The following is a 20,227-nucleotide window of genomic DNA, read 5'->3' as shown; positions in this document are numbered from 1 at the left end:
AAATCATGCACACTTTGTAAGTGGGTTGGGTTGGGTTATCCTATTTTTGGTTCTATCATAAACCGGAGACTGCCAGTTGACCATTGCCATCTTAAAAGTTTTTCCTTTCCTCGACCTAAAACTGCCAAAGCTAGCTCAGCCTCCGCCCGCCACGGTCGCTGGTTCCACCGTAACCGTCAGACTACAATCTCACTTGCCAAGCGTGACTCACGCATTTGGTCACGCTAATCTTGCATTTCAGCTTCCACTCAGAGTCACACAGAAACTGATCTGACTCGTAACTGTCTTATTCTGGTAATTAAACACGATTAATCGCAGCCCTCCCTCCAACGCCAGCACTTCCTCCTGGTTCCGCTGTTTTGCACCGCCCTTCTCAGTCACTATCGCAACCGTCAATCGATGATACCGACGTGGTCGGTCCACCAATTCACCTCCACATTTCCTGTCATTTGACCATTCAACAACCTTATCGTCGTTATTGTTTGAATAATTAATGGATGAAAATTAAAGTACTTAAAATATATGTTTTGAAATTGGTAATGTATTTCTATGAATTACTTGAATAAAGTTTTGAGATAATATTAAAATTTTCTTTTATTGTTAATTTGGTATGTAACTTGTTGATACTATAAATGATGACCGCTAATAAGTAAAATTTACAGTCACGTAACATAAAGCGTTAGAGTACGATTAGTCATGTTTTCATTTTTGAGTAAATAATTACTTGTGTGTTTTGTTTTGTGAAAATTTTCATTATTTGCAAGGCAATATTATATGATTCTAGATTAAGAACATAGTTAAATACTTATACGTATTTAGTACAAATATCATTCGACGGTTAGATATTGATTTTATATTAAATACATATAATACTATAAATAATTTTAACCGTTAATTGAAGATTGTATTAAATATATATTAATATTATATTTAATCTATTAAATTACACTAACATAAAAAAAAATATTAAAAAAAAAATATTTAAACCACTGCAATGAGGTTGGGTAAGATTATTTTCAAACCACTTTAGTTTATTTATCTTTTTACACACAAAACATTTATGTCGAGAATGATGTTAGAAAGATTATCTATTGAAATTATATTTTGTAAATCACATGATGTAATGGTTGATAGTTAAATTTCTTTTATAATAATATAAAAAAATAATTCAACGATTAATGATGTGATTATCCACATCAAATAACATAATATAAAAATGTGGTACAAAAAACATTAATCTTACTTTTCCCTCCATCCCACTCTTTCACTAAAAACCTCACATATACGAACACCTCCAAATATTATTCACCCCACTAACACACCGTACCTTACTCCCCCCACTTCTAGAAGCAAAATCACAACACAAACGACAATGCTTCTCTTCCTCCCCCTCCTCCTCCTCCTCCTCCTGCCGCCACTCCCCACCACCCTCTCCCTCAACCAAGAAGGCCTCTACCTCCGACACTTCAAGCTCTCCCTCGATGACCCCGACTCCGCCCTCTCCTCCTGGAACTACGCCGACTCCACCCCCTGCAATTGGCTTGGCGTCACATGCGACGACGCCTCCTCCTCCTCCCCCGTCGTCCGCTCCCTCGACCTCCCCAGCGCCAACCTCGCAGGCCCTTTCCCCACCGTCCTCTGCCGCCTCCCCAACCTCACCCACCTCTCCCTCTACAACAACTCCATCAACTCCACCCTCCCTCCCTCCCTCTCCACGTGCCAAACTCTCGAGGACCTCGACCTCGCCCAGAACCTCCTCACCGGCGCCCTCCCCGCCACCCTCCCCGACCTCCCCAACCTCAAATACCTTGACCTCAGCGGAAATAATTTCTCCGGGGCAATTCCCGACTCCTTCGGCCGCTTCCAGAAACTCGAGGTCCTCTCTCTCGTCTACAATCTCATCGAAAACACCATCCCGCCCTTTCTTGGCAACATCTCCACCCTGAAAATGCTCAACCTCTCCTACAACCCGTTTCACCCGGGTCGGATCCCGGCGGAGCTCGGCAATTTGACGAACCTCGAGGTCCTCTGGCTCACCGAGTGCAACCTAGTCGGCGAGATTCCCGACTCGCTAGGTCGACTCAAAAACCTCAAGGATTTGGACCTCGCCATCAACGGCTTAACCGGCCGGATTCCGCCGTCGCTCAGCGAGCTGACCAGCGTCGTCCAGATTGAGCTCTACAACAACTCATTAACCGGCGAGCTGCCGCCTGGAATGTCGAAATTGACCCGGCTGAGACTCCTCGACGCGTCCATGAACCAGCTGAGCGGGCAGATTCCCGACGAGCTCTGCCGGTTGCCGCTCGAAAGCCTCAACCTTTACGAGAACAACTTAGAGGGGAGCGTGCCGGCGAGCATTGCGAACTCTCCCAACTTGTACGAGGTCAGGCTCTTCCGAAACAAGCTCTCCGGCGAGCTGCCCCAAAATCTCGGGAAGAACTCGCCGCTTAAGTGGTTTGATGTGTCGAGCAACCAGTTCACGGGCACCATTCCGGCGAGTCTGTGCGAGAAGGGACAACTGGAAGAGATTCTAATGCTACACAATGAGTTCTCCGGCGAGATCCCGGCAAGGTTGGGCGAGTGCCAGAGCTTGGCCCGGGTCCGATTGGGTCACAACAGGTTAAGTGGGGAAGTTCCGGTGGGCTTCTGGGGGCTGCCGCGCGTGTACTTGATGGAGCTCGCTGAGAATGAGCTTTCTGGGCCAATAGCGAAGAGCATTGCCAGAGCCACGAACCTCTCACTATTAATCCTAGCGAAGAACAAGTTTTCGGGCCCGATACCGGAGGAGATTGGGTGGGTGGAAAATCTTATGGAGTTTTCCGGTGGTGACAATAAGTTCAGTGGGCCTTTGCCGGAGAGCATTGTGAGACTTGGGCAGCTGGGGACTCTGGACCTTCACAGCAATGAAGTCTCCGGTGAGCTCCCAGTTGGGATCCAATCTTGGACGAAGCTAAACGAGCTCAATCTGGCAAGTAACCAACTTTCCGGGAAAATCCCAGATGGAATTGGGAACTTGTCCGTCCTTAATTACCTTGATCTTTCCGGGAATCGATTTTCCGGGAAAATCCCATTTGGGTTGCAGAATATGAAGCTCAATGTATTTAATTTGTCCTACAATCAGCTCTCAGGTGAGCTTCCTCCCCTTTTTGCTAAAGAAATATATAGGAATAGCTTCCTGGGGAATCCTGGTCTTTGTGGAGATTTGGATGGGTTGTGTGATAGCAGAGCCGAGGTTAAAAGTCAGGGGTACATATGGTTGCTTAGGTGCATGTTCATTCTGTCTGGTTTAGTATTTGTTGTGGGCGTGGTTTGGTTTTACTTGAAGTACAAGAACTTCAAGAAGGTGAACCGAACCATAGACAAATCAAAATGGACGCTGATGTCGTTTCACAAACTGGGTTTTAGTGAGTATGAGATCTTGGATTGCCTTGATGAAGATAATGTGATTGGTAGTGGGGCGTCGGGGAAGGTGTACAAGGTTGTGCTGAACAGTGGAGAGGTTGTTGCTGTAAAGAAGCTATGGAGAAGGAAGGTAAAGGAGTGTGAAGTAGAAGATGTTGAGAAGGGTTGGGTGCAAGACGATGGCTTTGAGGCGGAGGTAGATACTCTGGGGAAGATTAGGCACAAGAACATTGTGAAGCTCTGGTGCTGTTGCACTGCTAGGGACTGCAAGCTCTTGGTTTATGAGTATATGCAAAATGGTAGTCTCGGTGATTTGTTGCATAGCAGCAAAGGAGGGTTGCTGGATTGGCCTACAAGGTTTAAGATAGCTCTAGATGCAGCGGAGGGGCTTTCTTATCTGCACCATGATTGTGTTCCTGCGATTGTTCATAGAGATGTGAAATCAAACAACATATTGTTGGACGGGGATTTTGGAGCTCGAGTGGCGGATTTTGGAGTAGCCAAGGAGGTTGATGCAACTGGGAAAGGTCTTAAATCCATGTCGATCATTGCAGGTTCTTGTGGTTACATTGCTCCAGGTTAGTCAGAAAGTTTCTCACTGACCAAAATTTTGTTCAAATCGCTGTTTAAGTTCAGTTGAACTCCGCCTATGTCTTACATGGCCGGTCCCAAGCCCGGATAAAGGAGGAGGGGGAGGGCGTCAGGTAGTCGACAGCCGGCACTCCATGATCACGTCGAATCCTTATGAAAATGAATCCAGAACAAAATCGCGCTAAAGCTAGGGCGTCACCCGTAAGTGGCGCGCTGTGTGGCCCGAGCACAGTGATAAGTGAGCAAGGGTCGCTGTATCTCCATCGGCACCCGGATGCAGTGTTAAATGAGCAAGGGGGCCATAGAAACTTCTTTTCGAACGACTCCACTCAAAGTTGTTTGGGAGCATATGCTCCTATCAACTTTACCCGGGACACACAAAAGAAGTACTTTGATCCTATTAGACGGGGGAGGGTGAAGAAGCTAGGACAGAAGGGTAGAGTTCAAGAGAGCAAAATGCGTTTAGGAACGTGGAATATAGGAACCTTAACGGGAAAATCTATGGAAGTAGTGGAAGTTATGGTGAGGAGAAGGATAAATATTATGTGCCTACAAGAAACTAAGTGGGTTGGTAGTAAGGCAAAGGATCTAGAAAACTCAGGGTTTAAACTTTGGTATTCGGGCACAAATAGAACGAGAAACGGTGTTGGCATCATCGTGGACAAGACCTTGGTACAAGATGTTGTAGATATCAAGAGGGTAGGAGATAGAATCATGGCAATCAAGATTGTAATAGGACAAGAACTTATCAATGTGATTAGTGCGTACGCACCTCAAGTAGGGTTGGATACGAGTTCGAAGGAGAAATTTTGGGAAGATCTTGGAGACTTGGTGCAAGGAATTGCTCAGACGGAGAAGTTATTTATAGGAGGAGATTTAAATGGACACGTGGGCAGGGAGACAGGCAACTATGGAGGTTTTCATGGTGGCCATGGTTTTGGGGAGAGAAACGAGGATGGGGAAGCTATCTTGGATTTTGCAATGGCATATGATCTCTTCTTAGCCAACACCTTCTTTAAGAAGAGAGAAGAACATGTGATCACCTACAAGAGTGGGTCGTCAAAAACACAAATAGATTTTCTTCTAATGAGGAAAGGGGATCGTATAACTTGTAAGGATTGCAAAGTTATACCAGGAGAGAGCGTGGCTAATCAACATCGCTTGTTGGTGATGGATGTACATATCAAAAGAGTAAGACAAAAGAACAAGACTTGGAAGTGCCCAAGAACTAGATGGTGGAATCTAAAAGAAGAAAAACAAGCCATTTTCAAAGAGAAGGTAATCACCCAATGTGTGTGGGATAGAGAGGGGGAAGCTAGCCAAATGTGGGATTCCATGGCTAGTTGTATCCGAAAAGTAGCAAAAGAGGTATTAGGAGAGTCCAAGGGCTTTGCCCCACACCAAAAGGAATCTTGGTGGTGGAATGAGGAGGTACAAACAAAGGTGAAGGCTAAGAAGGAATGTTGTAAAGCCTTATACAAGGAGAGGACCGATGAAAATGGTGAAAGGTATAGAAAAGCGAAGCAAGAGGCGAAGAAAGCTGTCAGAGAAGCTAAGTTAGCGGCTTACGACGATATGTATAAACGACTAGATACCAAAGAAGGAGAGTTGGATATCTATAAACTAGCTAGAGCAAGGGAAAAGAAGACAAGGGACCTAAACCAAGTGAGGTGCATCAAGGATGAGGATGGAAAGGTTCTTGCTACAGAGAACGCGGTTAAAGACAGATGGAGAGGTTATTTTCATAATCTTTTCAATGAAGGACATGAAAGGAGTGCTTCTTTAGGGGAGTTGAGTAACTCAGAAGAGTGTAGAAACTACTCATTTTATCGTCGAATCCGGAAGGAAGAAGTGGTTGTAGCTTTGAAGAAGATGAAGCATAGAAAAGCAATAGGCCCAGACGATATACCAATCGAAGTGTGGAAAGTTTTGGGAGAGACAGGTATAACATGGCTCACTGACCTTTTCAATAGGATTTTGAAAACGAAGAAGATGCCAAATGAGTGGCGAACGAGCACTTTGGTACCTATCTACAAGAATAAGGGCGACGTACAAAATTGCATGAACTATAGGGGTATTAAGCTAATGAGTCATACAATGAAGCTCTGGGAGAGAGTCATTGAGCATAGATTGAGGCAAGAGACACGGGTTTCGGACAACCAATTCGGGTTCATGCCAGGGCGCTCAACCATGGAGGCAATCTATCTCTTACGAAGATTGATGGAAAGATATAGAGATGGGAAAAAGGATTTACACATGGTCTTTATAGATTTGGAAAAAGCGTATGATAGGGTCCCAAGAGACATTCTTTGGAGGATTTTAGAGAAGAAAGGAGTACGAGTAGCATATATCCAAGCTATAAAGGATATGTATGAAGGAGCAAAGACTGCCGTAAGAACTCATGAAGGACAAACCGAAAGCTTTCCCATAACTGTAGGATTACATCAAGGCTCATCCTTAAGTCCTTACCTTTTTGCGTTGGTAATGGATGAGTTAACAGGACATATTCAAGATGATATTCCTTGGTGTATGCTTTTCGCAGACGATATAGTGTTGATAGATGAAACTCAGGAAGGGGTAAATGCAAAGCTTAACCTTTGGAGAGAAGTGTTGGAATCTAAAGGTCTTCGCCTAAGCCGATCAAAGACAGAATATATGGAGTGCAAGTTCAGTGCAAATGGAGGCCAAAACGAGTTAGGGGTGAGGATTGGAGATCAAGAAATACCAAAGAGCGACCGTTTTCGTTACCTAGGATCTATCTTGCAAAAGAACGGAGAATTAGATGGAGATCTCAACCATAGAATACAAGCTGGATGGATGAAGTGGAAGAGTGCATCCGGCGTGTTGTGTGGCCGCCGTATGCCACTGAAGCTCAAGGGAAAATTTTATAGGACGGCAATAAGGCCGGCGATGCTGTATGGCACAGAATGTTGGGCGGTGAAACATCAACACGTACACAAAATGGGTGTAGCGGAGATGAGGATGCTTCGTTGGATGTGTGGGCACACGAGAAAGGATAAGATTAGGAATGAGGATATCCGGGGTAAAGTAGGAGTAGCCGAAATTGAAGGAAAGATGAGAGAAAATCGGTTACGGTGGTTTGGACATGTGCAAAGAAGGCCTACTGACGCTCCGATTAGAAGATGCGACTATGGGACAGAGGTTCAGGGCCGAAGGGGTAGAGGAAGACCTAGGAAAACTTTGGAAGAGACTCTAAGAAAAGACTTAGAGTACTTGGATCTAACGAAGGACATGACACAGGATCGAGCACAATGGCGTTCTAAGATTCATATAGCCGATCCCACTCAGTGACTTGGATTTTCCAAGTCTCCAACCAAGAAGTTTTCCTCACTCGGGAAATTAAGGGAACACTACCCCAACCTACATGCTCCACTCAGAAAGCTTCAACATACAAGCTTCAACAAAAGAAAATTCAAAGAACTTAGCGAAGAAGGCTTTGGTGTATTTAACACAATACGTTGAAATGAAGGAAAGCTTATTTATTGATATCCCCGATAAGCTACAAATATGTACATATACATGAGTCAAAATAAACACACAAGAGGGAGCCTTCACAAAGGTTGCTTAGGAGAAGTCTCAGCAGTCGGTAGAGCCCCAGAAAGAGAAGGCACCGGAGGGGGATCATTTGGAGCCTCAGTACTGGACAGAACCCTAGGAGGAGGAGGCATCAGAGGTTGATCATTTGGAGCTTCATTACGCGGTACAGCCCCAGAAGACGAAGGCAATAAATGCCTTTGGAACAAACCCACAAATCTCTGATGATCAAGTAAAACCTGACCATCAGTTTCCTTCATCTGGTCAAGCTTCCTCTTCATGTTTGTAGCATAGTCATGTGCGAGCCGGTGCAACTGTTTATTCTCATGCTTGAGCCCTCTAATCTCCTGTTTAAGACTCATCACTTCAGCCGCCAATGATTCAACTTGGCGGGTTCGAGCAAATAGGCGTTGGGCCATATTAGACACAGAACCTGCACACTGAACACTGAGAGCCAGCGAATCCTTAACAGCTAACTCATCAGACCGTTTGGAAAGTAGTCTGTTATCTTTGGGAGTGAGAAGGTTCCTGGCCACCACCGCAGCGGTCATATCATTCTTCATCACGGAATCCCCAACGGTAAGAGGACCAGTTGGGGAGACGAAGGATGGGCGCCATATGTTGTCTGGAGAAGGCGGGGCTGCCTCTTCAACAAGGTTCAAGTCAAAACGACGGTCGGAGGGGCCAGACATTTTCAAAGGTGTTGAAGAGAGAAGAGGTCGGACAAATCAAGATATTAGAAGTGCAAGAATGAAGCTTCTACTGGTGGAGATTCAAGTGTGCTTTGGAACTTAATGCCAGCCTCTATAAAAATCTGCACTCGACGGAGCTTCAGAAATCAAAGAGGCGCCTGCTCAGAAATCGAAGAGGCGTTTGCTTTCTCAAAAGTTGGGCTGCTTAGAGATCACGAGGGTTGATCTCAGAAATCGAAGAGCCGTTTGCTTTCTCAAAAGTAGGGCTGCTCAAAGACCACGAAGGCCGATCTCAGAAATCGAAGAGGCGCTCGCTTTCTCAAAAGCTGGGCTCCCTAGAGACCACGAGGGCCGATCTCAGAAATCGAAGAGGCACCTACTTTTCCAGCCTTGTCAGCACCTGTCACACGCACACTCAGCTTTGCGGAAATTATGGGCATTCTGTCAAAGACTTCTGGGGAAGTAGAAAACACATGAATCTTACTGTTCAATCACCCACTTCCCTGTGTGTCAACCTCTGTGCTTCGTGGCAAGGTAGACTAGCAAACATGCCCAACCTTTACTCACATTCGAGAAAACACTCCCAACAAGATTGCTTGCTCCAAAATCGAAGAGGCACCACCCTCCGAATCTCGAGAGCCACTCTCCCAACATGATTACTTTCTCAAAAATCGAAGAGACACTGCTCCCCGAATCTCGAGAGCCAGACCCCCAGCATGATTGCTTTCTCAAAAATCGGTGAGGCACCGTTCTCCGAATCAATCGAAGAGGCGCTCGCTTTCTCAAAAGCTGGGCTGCTCAGAGACCACGAGGGCCGATCTCAGAAATCGAAGAGGCACCTACTTTTCTAGCCTTGTCAGCACCTGTCACACGCACACTCAGCTTTGCAGAAATTATGGGCATTTTGTCGAAGACTTCTGGTGAAGTAGAAAGCACATGAATCTTACTGTTCAATCACCCACTTCCCACATGCAACAATAACTCATGGGTACCACAGATCACTTTGCCAAAGTTCTCTGCCAAAGTTGAGCACGTGAAGCTTGCAGCTCCCACTACATCGCTCTGACCAAGAAAGGTAAAAGAATAGCAAAGAAACAGCACTAACAAAGTTTAGACACATAAATTTTGAAGGTCTAGCTACCATATTATTACCCACAAGGGTAAAGGAACAGTACCACTGCTGGATAATTGGAAAGTCCCTGTGTGTCAACCTCTGTGCTTCGTGGCAAGGTAGACTAGCAAACATGCCCAACCTTTACTCACATTCGAGAAAACAGTCCCAACAAGATTGCTTGCTCCAAAATCGAAGAGGCACCGTCTTCCGAATCTCGAGAGCCAGACTCCCAACATGACTACTTTCTCAAAATCGAAGAGAGGGTAAAGGAACAGTACCATTGCTGGATAATTGGAAAGTCCCTGTGTGTCAACCTTTGTGCTTCGTGGCAAGGTAGACTAGCAAACATGTCCAACCTTTACTCACATTCGAGACAACACTCCCAACAAGATTGCTTGCTCCAAAATCGAAGAGGCACCGCCTTCCGAATCTCGAGAGCCAGACTCCCAACATGATTACTTCCTCAAAAATCGAAGAGACACTGCTCTCCGAATCTCGAGAGTCAGACCCCCAGCATGATTGCTTTCTCAAAAATCGAAGAGGCATCGTTCTCCGAATCTCGAGAGCCAGATACCACAGACCACTTTTTCAAAGTGCTCTGACAGAGTTAAAACATGTGAAACTGGCAGCTCCCACTACCGTGCTATGACCAAGCAGGGTAAAGGAATAGCATTACTACTTGTTGTTAGGGAGACTCCTATATATGTCGACCTCCATCCCCAACGGACAGGCAGACCTGCAAAAATGCTCAACCCTTCATCATATCTGAGAGGGCACTCCCAACAAAGCCTTTCGAAATATTCAGCTTTCTTTCCCCCCGATAATACCTCTGCAAACAAGCTATACTAGAGCAAGAATATCTCATATCATCAGGGTTAAAAGCAAGAGTATCCCATATCATGCTTTTTCCCTGTTTTTTCTTTTGGCCTTGTTTTTACCTGCAAGACAAGGAGAAAGAGAGCAATCAGTCAGTACTTGGAATCAAGCTTCCAGCCAGGAACTGACTGCCTGGAACCCCTTACCTGATTACTTACCTGGCATTGCTCTCGAGTACTCATCTTCATCATCTTATGTTTCCAGGGAAGATTCCGCATCTGCTTGAGGAACAGATAGGGCAAGTGCGAAGGATACAAGGAAGCATGTGGAGACAAGCGTAACAGCACACGTGCCGATACATCCATTACTCTGTCAAAAGCAAAAGTATCCCATATCAGCAGGGTGGAACGTACTCTAGATTTGATGGACTTGTTTTGACCCTCAAATTCTTCAGTCGGCCTTATACTCTGGAGGAAACCAGAAAACCCTCCAGCTCAGTTCAAGAATAAGCCTGTGGAAAGTTACTTCTTCAAAAGCAAAAGTATCTCATATCATCTCTTCTCATTTTTCTTCTCTTTATCCTTCATGCTGCTGCAAGATGGGGAGAAGGTGAACAATCAGTCGGAGCTCTGATTGCTTACCTTGTCTGTCACCTCTTTCAGCAGACCCCCTAGCTCGGCGACTTGGGGGACTCCTACTACATGGTTTGTATCGCGCTTGACCAAGCCTGAAACTACAAGTAAGCTTCAAGTGAAATTGATACATTACCTTGTGCATCTCCACCAGTTAAAGATACCACCCCTGGATGGAGGAAGAGTACTTCCAGAGAAGATGCCACATCTACCTATGAGACAGATAAGGCAAGTCAAGACGACACCACACTCCGATACTTAGAAGTTTCGTGATTACGAGATCATTATCCCACAATATTTCCTAATGTCATTTGTACTAAATCATTTTGTACTCACTAAAGGAGAGCTTGAACCTATGTACTTGTGTAAACCCTTCACAATTAATGAGAACTCTTCTATTCCGTGGGCGTAGCCAATCTGGGTGAACCACGTACATCTTGTGTTTGCTTTCCTATCTCTATCCATTTATATACTTATCCACACTAATGACCGGAGCAATCTAGCGAAGATCACAAAAAGCGACCGTTTTCGTTACCTAGGATCTATCTTGCAAGAGAACGGAGAATTAGATGGAGATCTCAACCATAGAATACGAGCTGGATGGAAAGAGTGCATCCGGCGTGTTGTGTGACCGTCGTAGGCCACTGAAGCTCAAGGGAAAATTTTATAGGACGGCAATAAGGCCAGCGATGTTGTATGGCAGAGAATGTTGGGTGGTGAAGCATCAACACGTACACAAAATGGGTGTAGCGGAGATGAGGATGCTTCGTGGGATGTGTGGGCACACGAGAAAGGATAAGATTGGGAATGAGGATATCCGAGGTAAAGTAGGAGTAGCCGAAATTGTAGGAAAGATGAGAGAAAATCGGCTCTGGTGATTTGGACATGTGCAAAGAAGGCCGACTGACGGTCCGGTTCGAAGATGTGACTACGGGACAGAGGTTCAGGGCCGAAGGGGTAGAGGAAGACCTAGGAAAACTTTGGAAGAGACTCTAAGAAAAGACTTAGAGTACTTGGATCTAACGGAGGGCATGACACAAAACCGAGCGCAATGGCGTTCTAGGATTCATATAGCCGACCCCACTTAGTGGGAAAAGGCTTTGTTGTTGTTGTTGTTGTTGTTGCTGTTTAAGTTCAGTTGAATTTGTCTTGTATGTTGATGTTCTTGTAGAAGTTTATAGCTTTTGACACTGAAATTTCACAATGTCAACTCACATTAGTTAATTTTTAACCCTGCTATTCTAATCCTGTTGCAGAATATGCGTACACTCTCAGAGTGAACGAGAAGAGCGATATATACAGTTTCGGTGTGGTTATTCTGGAGCTGGTGACCGGGAGGCTCCCAGTCGATCCAGAGTTCGGAGAAAAGGACTTGGTGAAGTGGGTCTGCACCACATTGGATCAGAAAGGGGTAGACAATGTGGTTGACCCAAAACTTGAGTCTTGTTACAAGGAAGAAGTATGCAAGGTCCTCAACATTGGCCTCCTCTGCACCAGCCCTCTCCCGATTAATCGTCCATCAATGAGACGAGTAGTGAAGTTGTTGCAAGAAGTTGGCACAGAGAAACATCCCCAGGCTGCTAAAAAGGAGGGGAAATTGACCCCCTATTACTACGAAGACACCTCAGATCATGGAAGCGTAGCTTGAGAAGTAAGAAAGAAGTCCATATGGTTTCGTTGCGAAAAAGCAATTGGATATGGGGGAAGTTTATATGTTTAAGCTTTATTTTTCCAGTTTTTGAAGCTTTCTAAAATCCGACTTCCCAAATATCATTGTCACCCTCCTCTAGGGTTTTGGTCTTCAGAGAGCATGGGAGGGGAAGAAGTTGAAGATGAATTACTTCAGAGAAGGGTAAAAGTTACGAGGGGGGTTAAATTGTTCCATACTGTATATTTTTTAACCACCAGAATTATCATGTTGTAAGCTTAAGCAGTAACTTGCCCTCCTTACTCTGCAATCTGTCTGCATTGAGAGACCTCAGTGAAAGTGATGTATAAACTGTTTAATGATTGTGGTTTTTCGTGTGAAATCACTCAGGTGATATGTATGAGCAAACACTTGTAGCAACTTCCAACTACTTTTGTGAGCGAATTTCTGTGAAATTGTTCAGCAATTGTGCCTGTGTGCTGTGTGGAGCCTGCGACTTTGTTCCAGGTTTAAATGCTTTGACCATTCTCTCTATTTGAGTATCGAGAGACTTCCTTCGCACTTGGAATGTCATAGTAGCGGTATTTATACACTGTCGCGTGGCAAAGTTACTGCCAGTGTGCAACTCGCTTGAAAATTCTATTGAGAGAACATCCGTATAGTTTGAATTGTTACTGTAGTGATATCTCAAGCTAATTATATATTGTCACACGTGAAGATGAGTAATTATCCATGACTCAAACATGTGACATTTTGGTCACAAAAAAACAACATTTTTTGTTGCGTCAAGACTCGTCATTTTAACCCAAAAAACAAGCAAATTAACAATAAAATTTTGAAATATTGGTGGTGGAAATGAAGAGAACTTACATGGAAATTTGAGGACTCCATGGTTTGAAAATTGGCTTGCTCACCCCTATTCTCCGTTCATCGAGTTTGAACAATAAAGAATTGAAATATGTTCACCAAAAAAAATAAAGAATTGAAATATTGGTGGGTGGAAAAGAAGAGAACTTACATGGAAATTTGAGGACTCTATTGTTTGAAAATTGGCCCCCTCACCCCCATTTTTCGTTCATCCAGCTTATTCGTGGGTTCTTTCTCTTTGTGATCGTGGTGGATCAGTGATGGTGGTAGCTTCTGTGGTGGATGCAGTAGTCTTCCAAATCTAGAGTTTTTGTTGTTGTGGGCTTATTCTTTTTGGGTCTTTGTGTTGTATTTTCCTTTAAATTATGCTTGATTATGGATTGCCTTACGGCTTTCTATTTCATGTAATAGTTTCTAGTTTGACAAAAAAAAAAAAAAAAATCGATGAAATGTTTTATTTTTATTTTTTTGTTGCTTAGCTTGAAATATCAACATAATGTGTGAGTCGCGTAAAGTACAGAAAGAGTGACAATCCCATGTGTAGGTTTATATTGCACTAACAAGATATATTGGTAGGGTTAGCCCTCATCGGGTCCAGTCGTAACTAAGTGAAAAAGTGATCCGCTACTTAGTCTTATAAGTTAATGATATTTTCCTGTACTTGTAAGTAAGAAATTTTAAACTCGATTCTTATCAAAGATAAATTTGATCTACATTATCGATAACTCATTATAAAACTAAATCAACTATTTTCTCTTAGTGTATATAATATCGTTTGTCTTAAAAAGTAAAAAAATGACCCATGTTTGAGCGGGCTCCCATGGAAAATGACCTGCCAAGCTAGGACATGAGAGAGAGAGAGAGAGAGAGAGAGAGAGAGAGAGAGAGAAAGAGAGTTTAAGTTGGTGGTTGGTGGGATTGATGGTCCAGCAGAGGCAATTTAGTTAAAACTGTGAAAAAAAACTAGGTTGGGCCCCACTGTTCAAATTTGATAGTAGTGAAGTAAATTCAGAGTTGTTCCATCTTGTGAAGAAAATCCAAATCTGCGCTCCACTTTTGGACCATACACTTCCATCCTTTCCAACGGATTCAACGCTGTGACTGCTGGTTTAGGTCACGACCTCTCATTTTGAGGGAAGTTGTAATGAAATAAACGAAAATGATTATAGTTGTACATTTTGATAATAAGATAAGAGACAAATAGACAAAATTTTAATTAAAGAACTATTGCTCTAATTGAATTAAAGTTGAGATACAATTGCTACAGTTTCCTATATTTTGAATGAGAGAAGCTACGAATGAGAAATGATAATGGTATCTGATTATTTAAGCACGAGATAAACAAGTTGTTCATCTATGTCATACTTGATTTCAGTGTGAGACAAACTTACTTTTTTCATTCTTTGTGTTACCGATTACATCATACGTAGTTGTTCATGTGGTAAGAATTGTCTTAACCAACTAAATTCGCCGAGTATTTCTTTTCGTTTAAATGCCTACGAAGGGAAATAAACTTGGATTTTATATGTGGTAAGTGAATGATTAATGAGTTGATGAGCTAATACATTTTTTTATTAATATATGTTAGTCAAATATTAACACATTCCAACAGCTAAGCACCAACTTAATCAAGTTTTGAATAATTTTGAATAAGGTTTTATCCTAATTCCCACCACTGGGCCTCAATGGTTATTTCACATGAGGGTCCGAAAATTGTTAAACGAAATCCACAACAAAACATGGGCTTCAAGAAGCCCATCTAGTGTCATCAAATTATGGTCTGTCGGGCCTTTTATGGAATTGAGATTGATAAGAACAAAGTCCAGTACTCCTTGGGTCTATATGGCCAGGTCACAACCATGAATGATCAACTCAACACACTTAAAATAGAATGACAATTCATACTCCGATTAGCAGTGTCACGTTCGACTCATATGTGAAAACGATATATACTTATAGAGAGTTCGAAATTATGATTCGGGTATATGTGGCTTCTTGTGGATGAGTTAACTGTCAAGAAAAAAAAAAATCTTAATGTCAATTAAGATGTTGTATTTGTCAATTAAGTTAATTGTGAATCAGTAATTAATTAAGATGTTGTAGTTGTCAACTAAGTTAATCGTGAATCAATAATTACTTAAGATGTTGAAGTTGTCAATTAAGTTAATTGTGTGCTGCAACCTTTAACTTTTGTCTTGTTTATTTATGCCAAACAACATAAGAACAAACACATGAGCAAAAGGTGGGTGAGTTGATGATCCAATTAGTGAACGTTACATACTTTTAACTGATTTTGCGTATTTCCAATTCCACACAAACATTCATAAAACGTTTCGTATTACTTACGCAACATAGTAAGGTTTTTCACAATTAACCTTGAATATTTTAGAGTTAATAAGCTCTTTTTTTTTTAATACAACGATATATTTTACAATAAAGAAATGGAGAGTTTGGCAGAGCTATGGTAACCTAATTTGGTATTGAATTCGTCATCCACGAGATTCGAATATAAAATCTTTCACTTACAAGTAAACAAGAATACTACCAGACCGTAGTATTGAGTGGCAGAGTTAATAAGCTTCTTGGAATCACTTTTTAATCTTAATATTATTCCTTACTGCTTTCTCTAAGGTACCGTTTGGTACGTAGATGGGAAGGAACAGAACGGAACAGATGATGTAAATATTGAAAAAAATAAGGAGAAATTTTGTCATAAAATGTTATAAATTTGTGTTCCACGGATGTGGAACGGGTCGTTCCAGGGGGAAGAGGTGGACCGTGGAACGAAAAATCAGCCAAATTTCGTCCCATGGGACAAACCGTTCCACAGTTTTTAGACGCACCAAACATGGGACGGAACGGCTCGTCCCGTTCCGTCCCGTCCTGTCCCACGTGCCAAACGGTACCTAAGGAACCCAAATCATACCTAAGCATTATCAAAATTCAAAGCACAAAATTTTATAAGATTAAATGTCCCATAAAATTATTCTTGCGTTTTCCAAAAGTTTTCTCTGACATAGACTTGCAGGTTAAAGATCTTTTACAAAAGGAGGAGGATTCTCTCCCATTTTAATTTCTCTTTCTTTTCTTTCTATTTGAACGGTCACGGTTAAGCTACATCAATATTTTATATTAATTTTTTTTTATAAAAATAATAAGACAAAAAATAATGTGTGAAAGAAAAGGAGGAAAAGGGATAAAAATAGGAGAGGAGAAAATCTTGCTTCTTTACAAAATCATAAGGAGGCCAACTCTGAACCAACATATAACTAAACTATGACCCGGACTTCCAAGTTTCATACCAATCCACCCTAATTTTCAAAACAAGATGCTCCCTTTTCTTGCTAATTTTCAAACTTTCATCTAGTTTAATTCTGTTTTGTAAGCTCACCATATTTCAAACCCATATATACACACACAGACACACAGACACACAGACACACACACACACACACACACACACACATATATATATATATATATATATATATATATATATCCATCTTCCTCTTCCCTTGTTTTCCGATCACTCTGATCAGACTAGATAAAAACATGATGAAGCACGGTAAGGATGTTGCCTATCTTTTTATCATATCCATACTTTGCACATCGACTGTTGTTCTTGGTATCGTCCTTACTCTTATCCTCCTCTGCAAGAAAAAACCAGTCCAAACCCAAGAAACACCACCACAAACCAAGCCTAGCGCTCAAGTGTATCTCTTAACCGACATAGACGTTGCCACAGACGGTTTCAACCCCCGTAGAATTGTAGGCGAAGGCCGGTTGGGAACCGTCTACGCCGCCATATTCGAAAAGGGGGAGATAGCAGCAGTGAAAAGAATACACTCTAGGCATGTTTTGAGCAATGCAGGGTTTGGGTTTTGTAGAATACTTAGGTCAATATCTCTAGCTCAGCACCCCAACATAGTTCCAATTATTGGGTACTCAGAAGGCCCAGGTGAGAGGATTATAGTGATGGAGTTTGTAGGCATGGTGTGCTTAGACTACTATTTGCATCAAAATCCAGACGGCGCGTCGTTATTGGACTGGAACCACAGGTTGAAGATTGCAGCTGGAGCAGCCAAGGGGCTTGAGTATTTGCATGAAGGGGTGACGCCAAACATAATACATGGGTGTGTCAAGGCTACAAATATTTTGATAGATGTCAACTTTTGTGCTAGGGTTTGCGATTATGGGCTCTCATTTTTGGCTCCCCAAGAGAAGAGAGGCCTATTGGGATGCGTGGACGACGAGTATTGGGGCGGTGGGGGCGGAGGAGGAGGAGGCGGCGGCGCTTGCAAGGAGAGCGACGTGTACGGATTTGGTGTGGTTTTGTTGGAGCTTTTGAGTGGGAGGTTGTGTGAAGAAGGGAGGCTTGTGAATTGGTCACTGCCATTGATCAAGGAAAAGAGGTTTAGTGAGTTTTTGGACCCAAGACTTGTGATTCCTTCTGATATCATGCCTCTTGTTAGATTGGCCAAAGTTGCTTCTGCTTGTGTTGGTAATTCCAGAAAAAGCAGGCCTTCAATTGGTCAAGTGGCAACCATTTTGAGCAATTTGGAGATGGATTGAAAGTATGACTTGAAAATTATTTGTTTTTGTTCCTTAAAGTCAGAGTGGAATGCCATGACTTTTCGTTCAAATTAAGTTGCTATTATTAGCATATGATGAGAATTGGGTTCCAGCAAGGATTTGAAAATTTAGGGGTTTTCTCTTTTGACTTTTTATCTATACTTTTCGTAGTCTATAAATGTAAAAATTCATATAGTTAGGTTGTGACAGTGAATTTTTACACGTGCGAGTACATTACAATATATTTCAAGAAAAATACTTAGCTCGTTATTTCTTAAATGCAAATTAGAATCAGATGTGTACGTAAGATATCTTTTTTTGTAATTATAATTTTTTTTTATGTGTATCCAACTGTAATCTATAATTAAACAGTGTTGATTTGAAGGGGGTTGAGAGGAATGTTGAAATAAAATGTGGGCGGTGGCTTTGTCTTCTGGAAAGTGAATTTGATCTTGCTTTCGTGTTGATTGAGATCTTTTGGTGCCCAAAGGGACCCCATTTTTTGTTTTGTTTCTTTCAATCAATTTCTCTTTCGATCTTTTGAGTCCTTTGTTTGCTTGTTATTGCTCAATCATTTGACTAAAAATCTCCTGTAAATAATTTAAAAACCTGATTTATTGTCAATTGGTTGCATATTTATCTAATAAAATCTACTCGGGATTCACACTTTGTATATACGTTCATTGGATGGTGGTTGAGTGTTCCAACCTGTCATGATGGACATAAACATTGTATAATTTATAACATAGGTTGTTGTTATAATTATACTCCTGGATTTTGGCGCTATCTAAGGGATGAAAAATAGCAAGACATTGGTAATTCGATGAGTTTGTAATTTAAGTGATTAGAAATATTTGAATTCGAATTTTACCCGATTAAACGCTTATATTAAAAGGAAAAAAAAAACTCTATTATATGGGTTGATTTTCACGGGAGTTGACTTCTACATTTTTATTTTTTTATTTTTTATCTTCGTGCACTCGTATTCATTTTTAGTTCAAATTAAGTAAAAATTATAAATAAATAAAGGGGTGTGATATCCCTACACCCCTAAATAAATTACAATGTGCTAAATGTGAAAAACAATATCGAAATATATGTGTAGACATTGAAATTTTGGATTTTCATGTTTACAATCTGTTTACACAAAGAATGTCAACATCCTGGTAGGAATTTAGAACTACCAACAAGGATGGTAGTTTGAATATTCCACCAACAATTCAACTGCCCTTTATTGCAGAACACAGGCAGAAATGAAAAACAAAAACCTGTACCAACACTAGGAATGGGCTGAACATATGAATTGTAGTACAAGTAAACACGATTCCTCTGACATGCGTTTGTTGAAGTCAAATTCCCAATGCTATGGATCATGGCCCAGATCTGTAGGATGGGCTGAACGGATGAATTGTAGGAAGATTATTAAATTTTGACAAGGACAAAGAAACCAGGGGAAAAAAAAAGATGCATTTGTTGGATGAAAGTATCGTATAAGGATGTTTCTCACGATTAATATTTACTTTAGTCTTCTCGTTTACGGAACTTGTGATAAGCAGTAATTTTATGGTCGTTATTGAAGGATAATTTTGAGAAAGAATGCCGGATTACCTTTTTTTCATATAAACTTTGATTGCACTTGACATTACGTTGGTCTCACCGTGTGTGGAAGATGTTATAGTTAGACAGCTGTATCGAATTTTTGAAAAAGCACAAGTTGTAACTATGGAGCTAAACAACACAAGGTTTTTTTTGCAAGAGAATTGTAGCTGACATAATTAAAAGTATTTATTCATGTCCTTGAGTTCATGTGTTCAATTCCCACTCATTATATCGTTTCTACAGAAGGACAAGTAAATACTTTTATGCTAAATAAGTTTTTATTCTTCATCCAAGAAGCTTATAAGAGCATTTATTCTTTCAATTAAGGTCATGCTTTCGATTCACCCCCTTCTAGCTAGTATTGCTTGTATGAAATTACGAGGAATGCTAAGGGGATTCTCCATGAACTATTTGTCACCTCACAGTTTAACGTCAATTATCATACCAATATTATAAAACATTGTGCCAAAGTCATCATGAGGTGGTAGACCTACTTTCGAGAGAGTCCCATTAGCGTTTCTCATGAAATTACACAGACAAATGCTCTTCAATATCACTTTCTTTCCTATCTTATTGGTACATGACCCCAAGAAACAAGAAAAATAAATCAAAACAAAAAACCTGGAGTATCTATTTGGCTTGGTCCAAGTCAAGTCTCCTATTCGAGAAATTCTCATCTCATCCAAAGTCTTCACCATGGAAATTAGAACCAAATTGCTGCTATTGTTTCCCAAAAGTA

At 41.6% G+C, this 20,227-nt stretch overlaps 2 protein-coding genes across 2 annotated transcripts; both read left to right on the top strand.

The window, feature by feature from the left end:
- The first annotated feature begins 1,296 nt into the window (after positions 1-1,296).
- Positions 1,297-12,916, top strand: LOC126622286 (receptor-like protein kinase HSL1). Its single transcript, XM_050290974.1, has 2 exons — positions 1,297-3,980; positions 12,059-12,916. Exons 1-2 carry the CDS (start codon positions 1,373-1,375, stop codon positions 12,448-12,450), a joined length of 3,000 nt encoding a protein of 999 aa, XP_050146931.1. The 5' UTR covers positions 1,297-1,372; the 3' UTR covers positions 12,451-12,916.
- A 3,640-nt stretch (positions 12,917-16,556) lies between these two features.
- LOC126622285 (serine/threonine-protein kinase-like protein CCR1) lies at positions 16,557-18,329 on the top strand. Its single transcript, XM_050290973.1, has one exon. The coding sequence runs from the start codon at positions 16,870-16,872 to the stop codon at positions 17,887-17,889; it is 1,020 nt and encodes a 339-aa protein (XP_050146930.1). The 5' UTR covers positions 16,557-16,869; the 3' UTR covers positions 17,890-18,329.
- The last annotated feature ends 1,898 nt before the right edge of the window (positions 18,330-20,227 follow it).

This window comes from Malus sylvestris, chromosome 5 (genome assembly GCF_916048215.2).
Source record: "Malus sylvestris chromosome 5, drMalSylv7.2, whole genome shotgun sequence".
In the NCBI taxonomy this organism is placed as follows: Eukaryota; Viridiplantae; Streptophyta; class Magnoliopsida; order Rosales; family Rosaceae; genus Malus; species Malus sylvestris.
Note: the sequence above shows the minus strand (reverse complement) of the source record. Positions and strands in the feature narration are given on the sequence as shown.

Coding starts and splice junctions, on each gene's coding strand:
- LOC126622286 (XM_050290974.1), top strand. CDS start 1,373: ATGCTTCTCTTCCTCCCCCTCCTCCTCCTCCTCCTCCTGCCGCCACTC. Junction 3,981..12,058: donor TTGTGGTTACATTGCTCCAG/GTTAGTCAGAAA, acceptor ATCCTGTTGCAG/AATATGCGTACACTCTCAGA.
- LOC126622285 (XM_050290973.1), top strand. CDS start 16,870: ATGATGAAGCACGGTAAGGATGTTGCCTATCTTTTTATCATATCCATA.